Source organism: Mugil cephalus, chromosome 10, assembly GCF_022458985.1.
Source record: "Mugil cephalus isolate CIBA_MC_2020 chromosome 10, CIBA_Mcephalus_1.1, whole genome shotgun sequence".
Taxonomy (NCBI): domain Eukaryota; kingdom Metazoa; phylum Chordata; class Actinopteri; order Mugiliformes; family Mugilidae; genus Mugil; species Mugil cephalus.
In genome coordinates, this window is record NC_061779.1 from 8726325 (window position 1) to 8746295 (window position 19971).

The window sequence follows — 19971 nt, forward strand, 5'->3', positions numbered from 1 at the left end:
AAGAAGTCATACTGACATCAAACTAAAAGCTGACAATAAAGGAATGAAGCGCACCATGAACAGAAAGTTTTTCTTTGCACAAGCAGCAAAAGTTTAACTCTAATTCAGATTTTCTTTTGCAACATTTTAAATGTCTTGTTCCTATTTTTTCCCAATAAGCTTTTATAACTTATAACTTTTAGTTTTACATCACCACCTCTTCATACCCATATTTATTGCAATGTATTCTAGTATTTAGTACACACCTGCACATGTTTTCAGATATTTTTTGTATATTTTATTTATTTTTTCCACCCAGAACCTTATTTTTATTTCTAGATTTATTTGACATACTACCTCTGCAATAACATGCACATATATATGAAACATGTACTACTTCCTCTACCCACTGGACGACACTTCAATCCCAGTGTAAACCTGTACTTATTTGAGATAACTTTTTGATTGTATATTCTATGCATAAGAATAAATGCAAAAGTTGATTAAAATCCAAATCACTCCTTCGTAACTAACCCTGAACCATGATGTGCTTTTTTTAGACTTGTTTGTGTACAGTTAACACAAATGTTCCCACGGCAGGGACCGTATCCATGGCAAATAGGTTTACAGGTTCATTTTATTGCTGGATCTTAACAGCTTTACACGTGTTTTTCATACTTTACTTATTATATCATGTTTAAGTTTATTTTTTCCAAAATGATGGATGTTGAACAATAATAAAAACTAATATTGTTCTTACAATTGTGCTGGTACCACAAAGACAAAAAAAAAAAAAAAGACGAGTGTTTGTTTCCGCTCACTTACACACTGAAGATCCTTTTATTTGAGAGCCGTGCAGCAGTCCAGTAAATCTGCCTGAGTGAACATGGTGGAAGTAAATGAATCACTGCCTCTGCTGAACTTTAGCAAATGGATCCTGGCAGATTCAGGTTATGCTAAAGGATTCTGTATGACTTCCAGTAAAGAATAGTGAGATGGACATAAACAAAACTCCATCTGAATGGCTGTTTTGTTCCAGTATGAAGAGTGTGCTGCAGCTTTGAAGGAAACGTTTACAGTCTTCCTCATTTGTTACAAGCGCTTCTGTCTCACGCATGGCCTCCTCACCGATTCAAGTGCTTTCTATAAGAGTGTGGAGAGAAGTTTTAAAGCACAAAGTCAAAGCGACAGAAGCTGCCGCTTTCCAGAAAAGAAGTAAGCAAATACAAAGTCCAAACATTCATGAGGAAAAAGTTATTCAGCACACAAGGTAAATGTTTGAATGACACAGACATGAGGTAGAATGAAGAACTGGCAAAGGTGGAAGAAGACGCTGGGACTGAGTACAAAGGGAATGGGACACAGATGAGACACATCATGTTGAGGCAAACAATCAAATATAGCTGGTGACTACAAACTAAAACAGGAAATGAAGAGGCTCAGAAGCAGTTGATCTGATCAGATTCCACAGAGCTACATGTTGTGACATCACCTCATTACTTCCTACCACTCTCCACGAATCACTATTAAGCAAAGGTTAATCAAAGTGGCAGTGGCAGTGCTTGTGTTTAATCACCTTAACCAGCCACACCTGAGAGGACCAAATAAAGGGCCTTGTTGGACACCTTTCAGCTGCAGAAGCTCACCTGTTGCCTCTTTGTTTTCTCTTTAATGAAATAAACTTTTGTAAGCAGTCAATATGAATAGTAGCTCATTAAAAGTCCATTTTTGTCTGATTCCAAAAGTGAGTCAATCCCCTCCGGGACCGTCGTGTTAAAATATCAACATTTACAGTGGGAACAAACATGTTTTGGTCTCTGTAGCTAGTTTCTCCACTGGTGTTTAAAGGTTGGACTTTTACTCACCAGATTTAATCATTTTAAGGCTCAATGTTATGTATAATAGGTGGAGCCCTCACAGGTTTCTATCTGTCTAGACGTCACCTGCTTTTGCTTCTGTGACTGGTTGGTCCCATGACAGAGCGAACTTTTGGCTTGTACGTATCTGTGCATGTCCATTTTGTTTTCTTCATACATTATTACAGATCAGCCACAACATTAGGACCACTGGCAGGAGAGGTCAATATAATAGACCATATTATGACAATTCAATGGGCTCCTGGGAAAACTTGATGTTTTCCTTGATAGCAGGAGTCACCCCCATCAGGATGCAGGAACAAACAAAGTTTAGGAACAAATAAAAAAACATAAAACAAAAAACAGAACAGCACAAGGTCTTGACTTGGCCTCCAAATTCACCAGATATCAAACTTATCAAGCATCTATGGTCCATGGAGGCCTCTTCAATCAACCCACAGGACCCAGACAATTTCATAAAAAATCCTGTAAGCGATGCCCATCACAAGCCCAAAATTTACCTCTCTACACATCAACACTGTAAACACATTTCTGAATATCTTCATCCTGCTCAGAGTTTTTCCAAAAGGTCAGTTTTCAAAGACTTAAAGACCGCTCTCACACATGGACAGGCCCTTGTCAATAAGGGCAAATGGGAGGACAAGTGCTTGCTCTACGCTGCCATTTATCACTGTTAGGAAATGGGAACCTCCTTCACTGACCCCATTCATCAAGGTCCTAAATACACGCCAACCAGTCTGGAGTCAATAGTATTGACCGACTCTGCGAGAGCAGCCGGTTACAGTGTCTCTGAGGTCTTCATTGCCTCAAAAATAAGCTGAGCAGAAAGAGGATCATGCATGTGATAATAGGACAGATTGGAACTAATTGAATTCCCTCGACTGACCCAATGGACAAGCTAAAAGTATCTTGACGTTAAGAAATAATTCAATATGCTAATGTGCACAAAAATACCAAGGAATGATTGAACTGCTGATTCCATGTTCTATTTAAAACATATCTGAGATAATGCTAACAATTAGCACAACCCTTCTTTTCTAAGGTGGAAAAAGATTAGGAAATTATCAGCCACTTGCTGTTGGTCACTAAGGGTCAGTAATCTCACACACTTTACAGGAATGATATACAGCATTTATATCATCATCTCTAGTTTTATCTGATTGCAAAGCATTCCCTTATTTGTGTAGAAGTTCTGCACAGCTTGATATCTCAGGACAGCTTTGTTTTGGTCAATGAGGAGAGTACGTTTCACCAAAGATATATGGACTTTCTTTTCAACCAAGGATTAATCCACCAATCCCTGTATTTGTTCAATGAGTTCATAAGAAACATGTTATATATGAGACCAGTGACTTTTCCATGACTGTGGCACAGCACACATTTATTTCAGAAATGGTGACGTCAATGGGGAAGCTGAGAACTAAAATCCTACTAACACTGAATCATTGTGAGGTCTGTTTGTTAATGCTGCCGCTGTGTCATGGGCCTGCAGAGGTCTGTGGGGTTTCCAGAGGAGGTTTTTAATTACAGTTTCAGTAATTAAAAGTGTGTGGATTAACGCTGAGGTGTTAACGCTTCTACATGATATTTATACACAGAGCATTGGGTTGCAGTATATTAAAACTCGCAAAAGGGTTATGCTAATTTGACCTGTAAACATGAGTTAACACAGTCCAGTAACAAACATGACTGGCCTTGTGATGTATAGCGCTAAAGGATGAACTGAATTAATTTTATAAGCATGCAACTCCAGAATGTTAGTGTATATTCCGTCCAGTGCATATGGTCAGGGATGGCTAGAAGTTCATTCTGTGCCAGGAGCCATGATTAATGCACACAGACTGGAGAGTGGACCAGCGCTGGGTCCCTTCTCGTTGTCCCAAGGGATGTAACCTAGTTCTGCTGGGTACAGTGTGTGAACGAGAGAGAGAAACTTTTCACATTGCTAGATTTGTTTAGGGGCATCCTCACAGACGTAATATGGTGAGACATTCTCACACACACACATATGATTAACAAAACACAAATCCGATTTATCGGACCTGGAGTTTGGGTCCATGGAAAGACAATGCACAAACTGGGACAGGAGTTAAGCTAAGACAAGTGTTAAAGATGGCGTCGGCCAAAGCTATTGCACTGAGCTTCAAAACCGCTTTTCAGGGATTTTTCAAGGGTTTATCCATTCTTATTACACTTTTCTGTTGATATTTATACAACTGCACTTTGATTTCTATAGGTCTCACACATATATATTGGAATTGCCACCTGATCCGCTGTATGGGGACTCTCCCAATTACACCGAGCAGCAACCTAGGAGACTGAAAAATCAAGAAAAGTTTTTCTGCATAACCATTTGAGTCAAAAGTAAGAGAATTCCCACTGACTTACGAGCTAAAATGCCCAAACTAAATCTTTTACAGCCCCTACTCTGTTGCTAATTTCTCCATCCACAACAACTGTGTGGTCTTGGTTTTGCCAAGATGGCGTCGGCCAGAGACACAATACTGAGCTTCAAAACTGAAAACCATTGGTGACACTGTTCAATGACTAACTCGCACTCATTATATCGCCCTCAGTATTTGTACATGAAATACGGAGGGCACGTATTTGATCGTGACATGGGGGCACGTATTCCTTCTCTGATATAACCTTCTCTATGGAGATTTTAGAGAGGTATCAATTCACAATAATTTGGATAAATGTTATTGTACGTTTCAAATTCCTACTCTGTATTCATGAAAAAAGAAAAGAATTTAGATGAAGTAAAGGGAAAATAATTAAACATGCATCTTAAATTATACAGTATTTCCTCTTACTTGAAAAGAAAGTTTTCCAGAGTTGGTAAAGGTAAACACATGCAGTCCAAAGTTGGAGAAGTCCAGTATCGCTTACTGTTGATTTCAGTTTGTCTTAGGACAAATGGATGATACATTTGGAATTATATTTAGAAAGCAGATGCCTCACACCCAGAGACCTGAGACAAGACAGCTATATATCACATGTTGAATGCCTCAGAGGAGGGTCTAACCCATTTATTCTGACCTTATTTAGCCGGGGTTGCACTTGGCGTCTTTTTGGTGTTGGAGCAAGTTCTGTGAACCAACATTTGTGTGGTTGTTATGAGGTGGGAGATTCGTCCAGCTGGATCTTTGCATTGTGGTCACAAAAGCGAAGCAGAAATGGGTCACAACTGGTTCACTACTGACCTAGCTTAGGATCAGTTTCTTCCTTTGAAAAATCCAGACACTAGAATTAGGAACTGAATACACTCTTTCTGATGTGCCTGATTTCTCTATTTTGAGACAATTAATTGGTCATTCTGGCAAATGTCATCATATATTTAATAATCAAAGCAAAAACAGATTCATGTGAATCTGGAGGTAATGAAAATGGTTATTAAAGGTATATTTAAGTGAGTGATACTTTTACAGCTCCTCAACGTTATAATTAAAAGGAAGTAGTAGTAGTGTTTTATTACTGTACTCCTGTAGCTACAGTGTATAAAGTGATCTGTAGTAAGTGTCCAGAATAAGGTAGCATTTTTCAAACTTGCAAGAAAAAAACGATTTAAGCCTACGAAGCATGAAGCTCTGCGTTCTGAACTAACTACTGAAATATTTCCACGTTTTTAGATATAATGTGAAGGAGGATGGGACTCATGCAACAAAAGTCATTGCAAAATCTGCGGATTGAACAGAAAACCTCTCCTCAACAGTGTGCTGATGCATCTTTTCCAGATTCAGCAGGGACGGCAGCTGACTGTCCTGTGGTGTCTGGCAATCCGCCTTGTGCAGCATTGTACTGTTTTTTTGCATTGCATTTAGTTTTGTTATGGGCTTGTGGGAGTGTCTGATCTGTTCTAGGTGGGTGGTAAATGTTGAAGTAACATCCACACAGGTATCAGGTCCAAATGTTTCCCAGCAGAACACTGAATTGTCACAAGATAGTCTATGTTATTTACTTCTCCTGTCCTTGGTCATAATGTTTCAACCAAGTGACAGAAAACCAAGCATTGTGCCATTCCATGTAAAGTCAATTCATACAGTATACAGTCGATTGGGTGCCCCAAAAGAATGCTTTGTCGTTTATAAGCGGATAATCAGCAGGGATGCAGCCACTATGATTGAAAAGCAGTCACCATGAACGGGTTGCTGTAATCAAAACAACCGCCCATGTAGCCTGTGGTGAGCATGGATTTTTTGAGGACATAAGTAGCTGTTTTGATTCGTCTGTCCATCAGCAAGACAAACACAAAGCACAAAAAACAATCCACAACGCTGCCATCGCTTCTTCGTGTAAGTTTAACATTGCATCCTCGTCCTTGACTCAGTCGTCTACCTGACCTGAGCATCTCTTCTTTGAAAGGGTCTTATTATGTTGATGAGAACACTGAGAATGAGCTTTAACAAGGCTGAAGAATAAACAGAAGTCTGCAAACACTCGAATCCGTTACGTTATTATTATTATTGTTTATGTAAAATAGCACATGCACGCACAAACACGTAAGGTGGAAGTTCATTCAGCTTCTCAGAAAGACTAAATCTTCAGGATGCCCATTTCTGGAGCAGGGAACACAGCTTTTTAGTGTCTACTCGTTCCTGGAATTAAGGTACAAGCTTCCCTCTCTAAACTACATTAACTTATTAGACTAATCCAGACGCACAGTGCACGCATTATCTAGGAGAATACAATTAAGATAAGAAAAGTCTTTATGAATCTCCAGGGGGGAAACATTTTGTTAATTTAAGATTGGAGCAGGACTCAGATAGGCCGATGCTGAATATTAAAAGATTGGTATCAGGCCGGGGAGCAAGGAAACTTGATCAGGACATCCCGAGTTAGTAGTAGTCGTTTTATTGTATAAACTGATTATATGTCATCATGCTCATGATGGCTGAGAAGAAAACCAAAAAGAAGAAAAAAGAGTTTCTATCCCAGACTGAAATCCTTTGTCCAAGAGGAATTCTCTGCCAGGAGTCTATAACGTCCTTGCCGAGTAACTCGTAACAACACTGTAGATTTATCCAAGTGAATAATGTAATATAGACAGTGTCGGTGTATTTCTGTCAGACCAACCGCAGTCTTATGTTAGTGTAGATCTGGGTCACTACCCCCAAGTGTTTCCTACAGCTTTCATTAAACATTAACCATGTCTAAGTATATTTCTGTGTCCCTGCCTCTTGAAACCATAGATGAGTTCTAAATGGAGGGGAAATTAGATACAGGTCTGTTGATATATTGTGTTCCTTTTGATTTTGCTGCAGCGTTTAACAGGAGCTTTTGCTCTTTCTGATTGAGAAGATTCTGTCCAGGTTATGGAGGGATCAGGGGATTTAAATTTAGTGCAGGATCACAGGTACAAGAAATGTGATGTAAACAGGGGCAAGGAAGGGAGGACATGTGTTCATACAATATAAAGAAAAGGATTCTCACCGAGGTCACGTATTGTATGTCCCGGCACAGTTTCGTCTCCCGGGGAAAGTCGGGAAGATCCAGGAAGTTGTCCACCACCACTTGGCCAATCAAATCATGGCGAGAGAATCTGTCAAAGTCGTAGACGCTGAAGTGAAGCTTTCGGCTCGTGAGCTCAGCGTACGCCACAGGAAAGAGAAACACCTCATCAAATACGGGGTTGAGTGTCTTGCGGTGCACCTTGGTCTGGTGCTTGGTTTTGCGGTCGGGTAGCAGGTAGATCTTGACGTAAGGATCAGAGGTCCCTGAGAAGTCCTTGGCAGGAAGGTCCTGGGCCTTGTGGATCTTCACGATCAGCTGCTCCAGGTCAAAGTCAAACTTCAGGATGAAGTTGAGACGCCCGCAGCTGTCGCTTCGACGGCCATCTTCCGCGTCCACTGAGCGCTGCTTGTAGAGCTCAGGTTTGATTCGACCCAAACCAGACAGAGACTCCTGACGCTGAAACTGAGCAGGGTTGAAGTCTGGATTGGACAAATTCATCTGACGGCGGATGGAGTTGTGCCTGAAACAGTGGTTTTATTTAAAGACATATCATTAAAGTGTTTTATTAAATCTGACTGCAGAAACTGGGTTCACTCTCTATCAACTACTTTATAGAGAGGTCTCTGCATGTCCAAGTTGGACAGTAGTTTAGGGATTAACGTGTACCAACCGTACAGATGACGTCGGCTCAGTAATTTGTCTCTGAACCCTGTCCCGGGCCAGAGTATGGACCTGGTTCTTCTCCACTTTGGTCTGGGCCTCCAGCGGGATATCAGGCGAGGTGTGGCTTATCTTTAGGGCCGACTCCGGGACAGCCACAGCCGAGGGGGGCCCTGAAGGTTCCTTCATGCAACCATCTTCACTGTACTCCCTCTCCTCCCCGTCCACCTGCACAGCAGCACATGTCAGTATTTACTGTGACACATGGTACATAGGTATTAACTAGGGGATGCTAATTTAGACTGGCTTGAGACAAGACCTGCCATGGTAGAGGACTTGTTTGCTGAAACTTGGTCCACAAATTTGAACTTAATCACAGAATAATTTGAACCTCCAGTAGTTTTGTTCCTGATGTGGCAGCTCTACATCCTGGATTACAATGCAGCTCTACGGCAAAGATTTACGCTAGAGGTGTAAAGATGACAGGCATATAAATATGTTCTCTAACTTTTCCTAGACTTTTGAAATGTTGTGATCGCTGCGAGGTAACTTCCAGAATTTCAAATGATTCCTTTAATGGGCATTGATTTAAAAACCTTGTATGGTCACTGGTGGTCAACAACAATGAGTTTAAATAATGCAGGTTGTGTTTGGTTGTTTAGGTCACAAACTTGCAGCAAACTCGCCTCGAGCAAGCTGCATATCTCACCGATCCATTCAACACAATCACTCACTCGTTGCAGAGGAAGATTGATTTGGCTTATAACGAATTCATGTTTACAGAGAGGATTTGGCGGATTTGTGTTTTGCTTGTCCATTACTACTTTCTTCTTATGTATTATTCCTTTTCATTACAAGCTTTGCATCTCAAACAAACAAAAGAAGAAAGAAACAAATTACTTTTTAATCTTTACTAGGGATGGGCATCGACAAACAGTTCCAACTGGTTCAATTCATCAACATCATTAACCCTCATGTTTATTGATTCTCTTCATGCCGATACCGCAAAGTATCGGAACAACAAGCAGAATCAATAATGACATTGGTATCAATAAAATCCTATCAATATCCATCCCTAGGCTTCACTTTGGGTCGGATGTGTTGGATTCATGATCAGACTGTGAATTTAAAATGTCCACAAAGCTTTTAACAAGGTGTGTTTTCACCTTGCGTCAAATCAGAGTTTAAGCCTGAACCCAAAAGTGCATATAACCTTAATATTAACAAAGGCTTCTTTTTTTTAAATTCACCAGCCCAAAGCTCCAAAACGTTATATGCATCCTTTGTTAAAAGCCCTGCACACCCACACAGGTGTTTTCAGTCTGCTGGATCACACTGTTAGTTGGGTTAATGTTGGGTGGAGCCGAGGATGGACTGATATCATGTCACACGTCTCTGTAAACCACTCAGAATGATATATCAACACATAACAGGAGAATAGGGGAAATGTCAATCAAACCAATTTAGCAGACGCCCACAGTGTCCTCAGTGGAAATCTAAGCATATGGCATCATAAGTGAAAACACCTGTGTGGGTGGAGTGTGTGTCATGATACTGAATTCTGCTTTTCCTTTGTTTGTTTGTTTGTTTTTAGCTTTGTCTGCTATTATGCAATGGAGTTTCAGTTTTGGACTTTTAGTTAATTTTGAAATTCATGTTTTACTTTGCAAAGATTCTTGTTCGTGTGTCTTGCAGTTAGTTTCACCAGTGTCTCTGCCTTTGCATGTACACTAATCAGGCATAACGTTATGTCCTAATATTGTGTAGGTCTCCTGTGTGCTCTCAAAGCAGTTGTGAGTCATCAGGTTGATGGGTGAGGTCTTTGTGAATCATCCCACAGATACTTGATCAGTTTGGGATGTAGTGAATTTGGAGGCCAGGTCAACACTGTTTTTCACGTGTTTTTGGGCTGATCCCAAACCATCAGTACTATAGAGGGTGGGAGGGTCTGGTCTAGGTGGGTGGTACATTTCAAAGTAACATCCACACGAATGCCAGTTCCAAACATTTCCCAAAAGAACATTGTATTGTCACAAGATGCTATTTACTGCCTCCCTGCAGTTGTCTTTTGTCAGTGTATCTCCAGGCATCTAGGCAACCTTCACAGTGTTTCCTTCAGGTTTCTAGTTGTGATTTCCTTGTTCACTACTTATTTCAGTTTTTTGTTTTTTTATCAGTCACCTTCTATTGGATTAATCTTTTCTTTGGACTCACATTTGGACTACCTGCCTTCTCATGCCAGCATTTTGTTACACCTTAAATTGCCATTAACCTGATTTATTTCACTCCACTCTAGTGTTTGGGTTAAATGTGGCAGCGTAAGCTTCAAAGAAAGGTTCAATTAATTTGGTTAATCTGACAACTGAAACTGGACTCTATAAGAATTATGGTGCATAATAAAAATTGCATTCAAGACTCAAACGACTACCATCACAGACATTTCTGTAGTAATTGACCATGCTTAAGAAACAACAAAAAATTCTCTCCTAGTCAGTGGAAACTCAACAATATCAGAAATATTAGCCAAGTTCTCCATTTACGTTTGTGATGACGAATAATACCAATATTACATATCAAAAAACAAATGGGAAAGCTCATTTATATCAATAGCTGCGGGAAATGGGAAAATTTCCTTTCTCTAGTGGTTTTCATGTGTTAAAAACCTGCACATACTGTACATGATGTGCACATATCAATACTTTCACTTCACGATGCACGTCCTTCCACTTACCTCTGTAAGGACAGGTTGTTGGTCCCCTCCCAAGAAGTGTGCCCCCTTGAGGACATCTGGGAGGAATCGACCACTCAGTGGCACCCAGCACAGCTTCCATGAGACGAAGAGCGAGACGCTGAAGAGCGCCAGACCACAGGTGGTCACCAGCAGGGACAACAGGCTCACCGAGACATCTGGGGAGAGATGGAAAAGACAGAGACGGGTTGGTGGGGATTTCGCAGACAAAACCAGCTCCCCTCAGAGGACAGTCTAGTCCCAGGGATTATCCAAACATAATAACCACATTCACAGTTCTGCAGAGTAAGAGAAGGTTGATCATTGAAGAGGGAGATTGAATTAGATGATTCACGTTTACAGAAAGTTTGTCAGAATTATTTTTGCTTGATTTTTCTTTTGATTACAGGCTTTGTGAAAATCTCAGAAAAAAATTGTTTCTCTCTATTTTATTTATATCTTTGAGTCAGCATTGCCGTGTAAGATTCTCAGTCATACACTTGGAAAGCCCACAATATGTTTGACAAGGAACAACTGTTTTTATGTATTTTAAACAGTACAGTAGTTATTATTTTTGAATCATGTTATTTATTGGCTATTTATAATGGATTTATGATTGTGGACTGTGTGAATCTTTTGTCTGTTTTTTATCTTTTGCAGTGTTCAGAAGTCACTTGTAAAATTTTGTTGTCCCAGTTTACAATGATAAAGTATTCAAATATATGGAGGTCTAAATATTTTATTGAATTATTAAAAGGCAACTCATTCATTTTTTTTTATCCTGAATGTGATGAGAAACAATAAAACCATAATGTACATGTGCAGACCTTTAACCTCCTAAGACCCAAGCTTTTGTTTGGTATACATTTTTAATTTTTCCAAGGTATCTGGTATCAGTAGAGCCTAATAAGTATTAAAACTAAGCGTCATCTTTCAACAGGAAGTCATAGTTTTTGAAAAGAAATATGTCCTCATATGTGGCAATGGGATTATATCATTATTTATTCTACAACAAAGTCATCAATGTGTGACACACACACACATATATATGTAAAACTGTTTATTTTAATACCTGTACATGGCTGAGCGAAACCAGAATTGCGAACAATGAAGTCCCAACGTCCTCAAACGAGTACCTGCTAATTAGCGACGTTGTAGCTCGTTGCTATTGATAAAATTAAATGTTCGTGTCATATCAAACTACAAATGTTAATAAGCATGAATAAAGAAGTTTTAACCGTAGAATTTGATGGGTTTTGTTCCTTGTCCACTTTTGAATCATGTTTTTACCAACTAGTTTATTGACCCTTTGCTACCACTAGATGGCAAAGTAAAGTGTCCACTAACAAGGACAATGGGTTTAAATTAATTGTTTACAGTTTAACTGGTAAAATATAGAATTGGTTGACGTGTCACTGTGTAAATTGAGCATTGACAAGTTGATGCCAGCTCAACTCTGACACACAGCGTGCATCAGGGCTGTGGTGTTGCCAGATCAGGATGTTATTGCAGTTTGGATTTGTTTCAAATCAGCATTTAAAAAAAAAAAGAAAAAGAAAGAATCCCAAAGTGCAACTACTCCTTGAAATACTTGCATGTGCAAAGAAGAAGGAGCTCATTGTACTGACACAGCTGTTTGAGATGCAGCTTTTAGTGGGTGGAGAAAGACTCCATAGTGGCTGGATGAGAGTAGCTGTGGTTGTTGACTGTTGCGGTTTATCACTCTATGGCTACTGTGCTTCGACTGCATTGATTTTTTTTTTTACGGTAGGCTACAGTTGAGTAACCAGTCTGGGTGGTTAAAGTACTAAACAATATATCAGTCTAATGTTTTGAGTGGTTTTGGGCGGGAAACCGTTAACTGACAGTGACTTTGAATTTCAGCTTGTTGCTGTGTGAACACAGATTTAAACTGAACTGCTAAAAAACAATGTTATCTTTAATTAATTTACATCAGTATTGGAAGAACTGTGCAGGAGATTAATGTCATATATATTTATATAAAAAAATGGCAAGTCTAAGACAAAGTTTTGCATTTTCAAAGTCTGAGCAAATGTATCATGATGTACCACGACCATTTCCTGAATAAGCCAGTCTTTATTTTATCTTATTTTTTTTGCTTTCACATAGACGCACACAGAAGTTCATGCTTTGAGCATTATAGAGGTGAGCATAGCAGTGGACCAGAGTTCGATTCCCAGTCAGCGCGAAGATGTTTTACTGAATTTCTCACACAATAAATATCTGTGTATCTGGAATATATAGACATACACAAATATCCTCCCAAGCGAATGCGTATTAGTGAGATGATTATGTGCAATATTAACAAAAAATGGTTTTCTTAATCGTATTTGGAGGATAGAAAAAGTTCCCCCCCAGGCTTAGATCTTCAAAATAAATTAACATGAAATTGAGCCAGCCAAGTTTGTGCGCTTTGTTTTTTCTTAAATGGTTAAGATGTAACGTAATTGTTATTTTAAACTGAATAAATGAAAGGAATTATGATTTTGAATTGAAAAACACATGTGCAAAAGTAGAGCTGTATGAACATTTTTCTCTCAAACTCTTTTTTCGTCGTTTCATTCGCTTATTTTCCCATCTGCATCTATGATACACTCAAGAGATGACATCACAGACCCACAAATACTTGATGCTTGTTTCTCTGTGTGTGTCTGTGTCAGGCTCCATCCTGCCTCATCCTTTTCTGGGACATTAGCTTAACAGAAAAGGTCCACGCATGCAGGTTTTTATATTTTCATATTCCAATAAATAGCTGAATAGAAATAACAATTTTCCTGCATACACCTTTTAAGAAGAGTCAACGCCGACACAGTGTTTTCCCTCCAATCAAACACGAGAGCTTCTCTTGAGAGCGAAAAGTGCTCAGGCCAAGGTGAGTGCTGGAGACCATTTGTGGATGCCATTAGAGCTCAGTTCAGAAAATTATCTCTCTTTCCCGATGCTACTGTGAAAAAAAAAAAATCATTCACACTGCATAAAACAATTAAACTAAATAGACAAACCAGTGAGTGCACTTATTGCATTTTTACAAGCACTTGTCCAACACACAACACACAAAAATATACTTAAGTAAACCATCTTTCTTTTTAATTCTCTATGTGATAAAAATAAAATTATTAAATCCAATCTATAATATTAAATCATTTTTACATCAAAAAACCACACACTTGTGTGACTATAACCACTGGGTGAAGAGATGATTTGAACGTTTCCAGCAACTCTCTGCAAATAATTAGCGTTTTCAACTAAGCCATATGCCATGAAGAGACCACCTTTATGAAGTCAAGGTACAAATCATGTAATTAAACAGCACAACATGTAGCGATTATATAGCCGTGGCGGTCGGTATCCATAGCAACAGCATCACTGGGTCCACAGAGCAGGTGGCTGTGCACGCATTCATTTCATCAACGATTTCAGTCGCTATTTTCCGACGTGGTGCACTTCTCCGCCCTTCGACTGGCCTCACGCTTCAACCCCTCCATTCGTCTGGTGAATGGATCGAGCCTCCGGCGAAAGCATTTTGCCATATTTGAAGAAAAGTTGATGTATTTGACATGGGGCACTGTAGAGAAAATCTAGCATTGTGAAGGTCTGAGGCCCGTACACTCGGTAAAATACTCGCACCAATGTAGTTGCAAGTACAGACCATGAAATATCCATAAAGTTCAGAGAGTTGTCGCAATGTTAGGAGGAAAAAAAGTAAGTTTTATACTTGCCATTCCCCACGGCTTCAGAACCATCATCATCATCATCGCTAATGCTTCTAGTGCCCATTAACTTCAGGTTGTGTGCCGATACCCATATAAATGCATGTACTACTTAATATGCCTGATGCAGTGGATGTCAGAAGCAGTAGTATATACCACTGGGACGCAGAATAAAGTCGTTGATGAGGACAGGTGCAGTAACATGTCAGTTTTTTTTTTAGCTTCTTCCAGTGCACACTGCAGTGTCTTCTACCCACTTCAGCTTGAGATCATTGTGTGATTTTAATTTAAAAAAAAACGAAAAGAAAAAACTTGCATAAAGAAATTGTAACTGTGGCAAAACAGGTGCTCTTGACATTGTGACTAGTAGGGCTGAGTTCAAATCAATCTTGATTGAAAAGCTCCGATATCGATTCATAAAATCGAAACTTGCTGTATCCTCACCTTAGAAATCTCATAAGACTGTGCAGTGAGATTAGTCCACATGTGAGGGAAAGCCAATACCGCACAGAAGCTCAAACCCTCAGAGGTTACGAAATGTTTGAAAGGTATAACAACACAGAAGAGCTGCACAAAAGCAAAAATACATGCAAGGTGTGAAACTAGAGGTGAACTATTGTGGAAATAACACAGATCTCTGGAACCAATGGTATCAATACTTTTAGTTTTAAGTAAAAATATGAATATGAAATCTCTGTAAATGATCTGATATTGAATCAAATCAAATCGCCTCAGTAAACAGGTAGCAGTCGCATTCTCAGCTCATCAAAATGAGTGCACTCGGATTTTAAATGAGGCAGGCAGCACCTCTTGTGTGCAGCTCTTTGCTTGCCACCAGGTGGGATTCATTTTTCTCAACCGCTATGTAACTTTAAATAAGAGAATATCTGCATTTTCTCCTCATATTAATGTTGTTTATGTTTAAGACCACTCTCCTTTCATCCCTCTTAAATTTTTGACAGGAAAACATTACGTACTGAAAGCACAGTTGCTTCTTCTTTGACAATTTAAGCCTTTTTAAAAAGAGTAAAACAGCCCAGACATCCCAGTGGTTTCACTCAATTACCTTTTGTCTGAGCCTTTTATGAAGCCACAGGGTTTCTCCGCCTTATACGTCCTCTTGCAGGGTGCAATCAGGGTCAAAACTCTATACAGCCGGTGGCAGTTAATTGGATTCAGAAGCTTCATTAATCAGTAAGCTCACTCGTCACTAAAGGAAGTCGACAATTATAATTAAAAAAAAAAAAAAAAAAGGTCAGAAGGTTTGATTAGTATAATTGTCTGTGGCATCGTTGTTGATTTTTTTTTTTTTTGATACAAAGTTTCTAATGTAAGTCTTCCCTTAAATCAATGTGGAAGTGGCCTGCAGCTGTAATGTCTATTGTTAAACTTCCTATTAATTTGTTGGTTACCAATTTACATTTAGAAAAATACTCTCAACTCTCTTTTTCAGCACCAAGTTTATGAACTTCAGACTAACGTACTCGGTGGTTTGGATTTGACAATTTGACCCTGAAGGATGCATGATGCCCATTCTGGGATTGGAAAATTATTAAAGTATTTTGGGATACCATGCTGAATCATAAATAAAAAGGGCCTATATATACATATATATATGTGTACTTTCTGTTTCTTGCGCATTTGTACATATAATTTTGTGTGTGTTTGGTTGCAGAGGTTAGTTCCGATGCTTTAAAACAAGAAATTTCTGTTCTAGAATCGAGTCTGAACATGGGCCAACTAATGAAGACTGATTTAAATTTTTTTTTTTGTCCTTTTCTTAAAAAACAACAAAAAAACACTGTCGTTTTATTTCTCAAAGGGGCTGTGGAAATTAATCTTCTACTTCTTTAAAATAAATAAGTGATACACAATCTTGTCAGCCAGCTGCTGCTCTAAAAACTTATTCAAACAACACATTTCAGAGAATCAGATTTTCATTGTCCGACAGTGTGGATGGATCACGCTAATAGAAGCCTCGGCAGAGGCGTTCTCCTGCCTCGGAAAAAGCAAATCAAGCTTCAAACCCCAAAGACACACAGATGGCTGCTTTTATTGATTTGGACTAAAGCTCCCTTTGATGGCGTTGTGTAAATCAACAACACGCTCTAGGCTGGCTTGATTATCCAGAAAGGCTTAATTGTATTGAACCTCAGAATAGAAGGCAACTGAGGGAGAAAGGCAGGCTGCAGCGCTAATGATGAAACTTAAATGCCGCGGCCTGTTCCACATGTTTAATTTAACATTTGTGGTATTTTGACATAAACTACCTCCTATCAGGGCAAGGAATTTCTATTTTCCAAGGAATGTCCCAATTTCTTCAGGCATCAAACTATTTAACCTTTGCTATCTGACTAAACAAAGGAAAAAAAATCACACTTTTTCTCATAACACACTACAGAATTCACACCTATGTAGTGTAATTCAGAAATCTGTTTGGGCAGCCTTGAAAACCTTATAATTTAGAGATTTAATCGCGATTAATCGCGCGTTTTTCATAGTTGCACGATTAACACATCGAAAAAATAAGTGTTTGGGGAAAAAAATGTTTTAAATGTACCTTGGAAGGTTATGTTTCAGGTTTTTACAACTCTTAAAAAACACTGGGGAGGACACATATGCTTGCTTAATACAAATGTGTGTTATTATCACAACAATCCAAAACTATGAGCAGCTACAGTGAGCTGTTACATGAGGAGCTGCAGGTCTGTGCATTGTGTCCTGCTGTTCATAGTCTCATTTCGTGTGTAGCATTAACTCACAGAATGAAGGAAATGACCTGTCTGACTTCTTCAGTTTCAATGGCAACACTTTGATTTGCAGCTGTATTAAACCACTTCAATCTCTCCAGTTTCCGGCTATTAATTCAATGCTTTATATATCAATATAGTTGTGATTACAGATTAAATTAACTGCTCCAGTCTAACAAGGACAATAAAATATGTAACACACCAAGACATATAAATACATGTTATAAAAATGTAAAAAATCTAAATAATTTTAAACTCAATCTTGAAACTGTTTTTAAAAGTTATTGCCTTCAGATAAATGCTAACATGCTAGCATGCACATCAGCAGTAACATAGCGAAGATTAGAAGGCTTTATTTACCAAAGTCTGAGTTTAGTTGCTTATAATGTTGTTAGTAGTTGTTTATTTCGTGAGGACATCACTAAAGTCGCAAATATTATATATATTATAATACAGACAATAGCTGAACTTGCATCACTGGGTGATTTAACAAACTGAACATTTTAAAGAGATTTTTGCAGAATGAAATTCAGTTTAATTTCCTGTGACCAAACTTGCATGAGCAATCAAATTAACTACCTATGGAGAGGCGACAAGACCCACAAAAGGCTCCGTGTCATTGCACACAAGTCTCGTCTGCTCTGGGTTTATACGACTCTCGGCTGGGAGGGAAATCAATTGTGTTTTAAAGTTTTGTGAGTATGACTAACAGGCTGTAGAAAAAAACAACAAAAAAAAAACAATTACCAGACGATAAAATAAAACAGTTACTTTGTGAAGTCTCCTCTGTGCTTTATGGGGCCCAGGATCACCTTCAGGGATCAATCCTGTTACCAATTATTAAAACACCTTTTACGTCCACAGGTCATATTGATGAGGAGGACTGTTCCCCTGCAGCAGCTCTTGTCACAGGAGACGCGTTAATTTAGACTCCAGCACCCAAGCTGTGTCTTTTTCTTTGCTGAAATTCCTCAAAAAACAAGTCTGTTTTAAACTTTGCCCTCATAAATCACGACCTCGACCTCCCTCGGTGAAAGTTTTTTCGTGTTTTCCTAGTTTGATGTTAGTGGTGACAACTGTGTAATCAAAGTCTTTAAAGGGAAGTGGTTTACCATGTACGGTTGATTTAAAGGGTGTGCTTTTGTAAATTGGTCTGGTAGGGCACAATCACAGCCACAGTCCTCCTGATGGCGCACAGCTGTGGATGTGCACATGCGATGAATACCAATTTTCTTTTTCTTTTTTACTCACAGATTATGAGCTCTATCTGGGCATGCTGTGATAAATGAGGAGCTTAAAATTACTTCCTTAGACCTGCGTGGAGTCAAAGGACATTTGACACCAATAAAAACCAGAAGATCTCTGAAAATGTAATTTGGGTCGGTGGTCCGAAACGGAAAATGAGGCCATGAAGCTTCACCTGAGGGCTGGAATATATTTCCTTTGCGATTTGGTTGTGTTTTCAGAAACTGGAGAAGTTAAAGCTTGTTTGAAAGTGAAGAAGAAGATTTTGCCGCAACTTCTTTAGTCTTTATTTTATGCAGATTCTACACTCTGCTGCGCTCTTCTGTAAACCTGTGGGCTAAGCCACAAGGATACAAGGCAAAATTAATTTAATACCCTGTCCCATGAAAGCCAAACACACCCATAAACCACCCAGACCTTCACACCCTTCCCCTGCCTTTGGCTCCACCGCTACCTAAAACACTCATGAATCTTGCTCTGCAGAACGGATCCGTGTATAATCACAGACCTCCTCTTGTTGTTGTATTATTAACTCTATACATCATAAAGTGGTAACCATGAACATTATACGACCCGACATCGGCTGTCGGCTGTTTTATTGTTGGTTTTATTTTTTATTATTTCAGTGCAGTTATATCTCTGCGGTCCCAGGAATCAGTGGTGATGAGTGGATTCAACATTCCTACGCCTCTGAAGGAGCTTCATTAAGGGCCCATTGCACCTTCTGTTTAGCTTCTGAGTAGACTAGACACTGAACACAAACACATACAATAACCCGCAATTTAACTACTCTACTGAGTCAAACATGAGTGGGTGGGCGACTATGAATACTGCCCCAGCCTGCACATAAGGCTTCGTGTCTATACTTATAAATCGCTGAGTTTAAGATATAAGGCACTGGTCTCTCCACAGGAATATCAATGGTACAGCATTGGTTGCAGGAATATCAAGCTTTGGTTCAGGTTCTTCAGCATGGCAACGTGTAAACTTATATGGTTTCGTCAATGACTATATGGTTGCATTGCTTCATTTCATCAACACCTCAAACAGTTTAATACCACAAAAGCAACAAAAGCAACAGGGGTCTTCAATGTTTTTCAGGCCAAGGACCCGCAAACTGATGGTAAGTAGGGACCTCCTACCTACAATATGGGTTCTATATTGAGCTTGACCTATTATATTTTTGCATTCAATATTAAGCTATTCAAATACACAGATTCAAATATCTTTTTTTTTTATTTCAAACATGTGCAATAGTAGGGTGGCCGTGCAACTGTCGTAAAAATTCTTTACTGGTGTGCACAATTGAAAGATAAAGAAAATAATTCAAATAATTCAGATTCAAGTTTTAATTTCCCCGGGGACTGAATAGGTTCTTGGCCAATTGCGGGGCATCTGACAGAGTAATACGCGGCCTCATGAACCAAAGATTTTGCGACCCCCCGTGGGCCCCCTAGGTGTTGCCCCCTGCTGAAGACCTATGGTATAGGAAATTATGAATTTTTGGATTCTAATAGAATCCAGACGTCAGACTGTCTATGCTTTGG

General features: G+C 39.2%; 1 protein-coding gene across 1 annotated transcript in view; it reads right to left on the minus strand.

Moving 5' to 3' along the window:
• The window catches only part of syt9b (synaptotagmin IXb), a 43757-nt gene that overhangs the window by 14730 nt on the left and 9056 nt on the right, over positions 1 to 19971 (minus strand). Inside the window, exons 2-4 of the mRNA XM_047597456.1 lie at positions 10702 to 10877; positions 7981 to 8198; positions 7290 to 7830 (exon numbers count right to left, since the gene is read on the minus strand). Coding sequence (XP_047453412.1) covers positions 7290 to 7830; positions 7981 to 8198; positions 10702 to 10877 — 935 coding nt within the window. The remainder of the gene's footprint in view (positions 1 to 7289; positions 7831 to 7980; positions 8199 to 10701; positions 10878 to 19971) is intronic.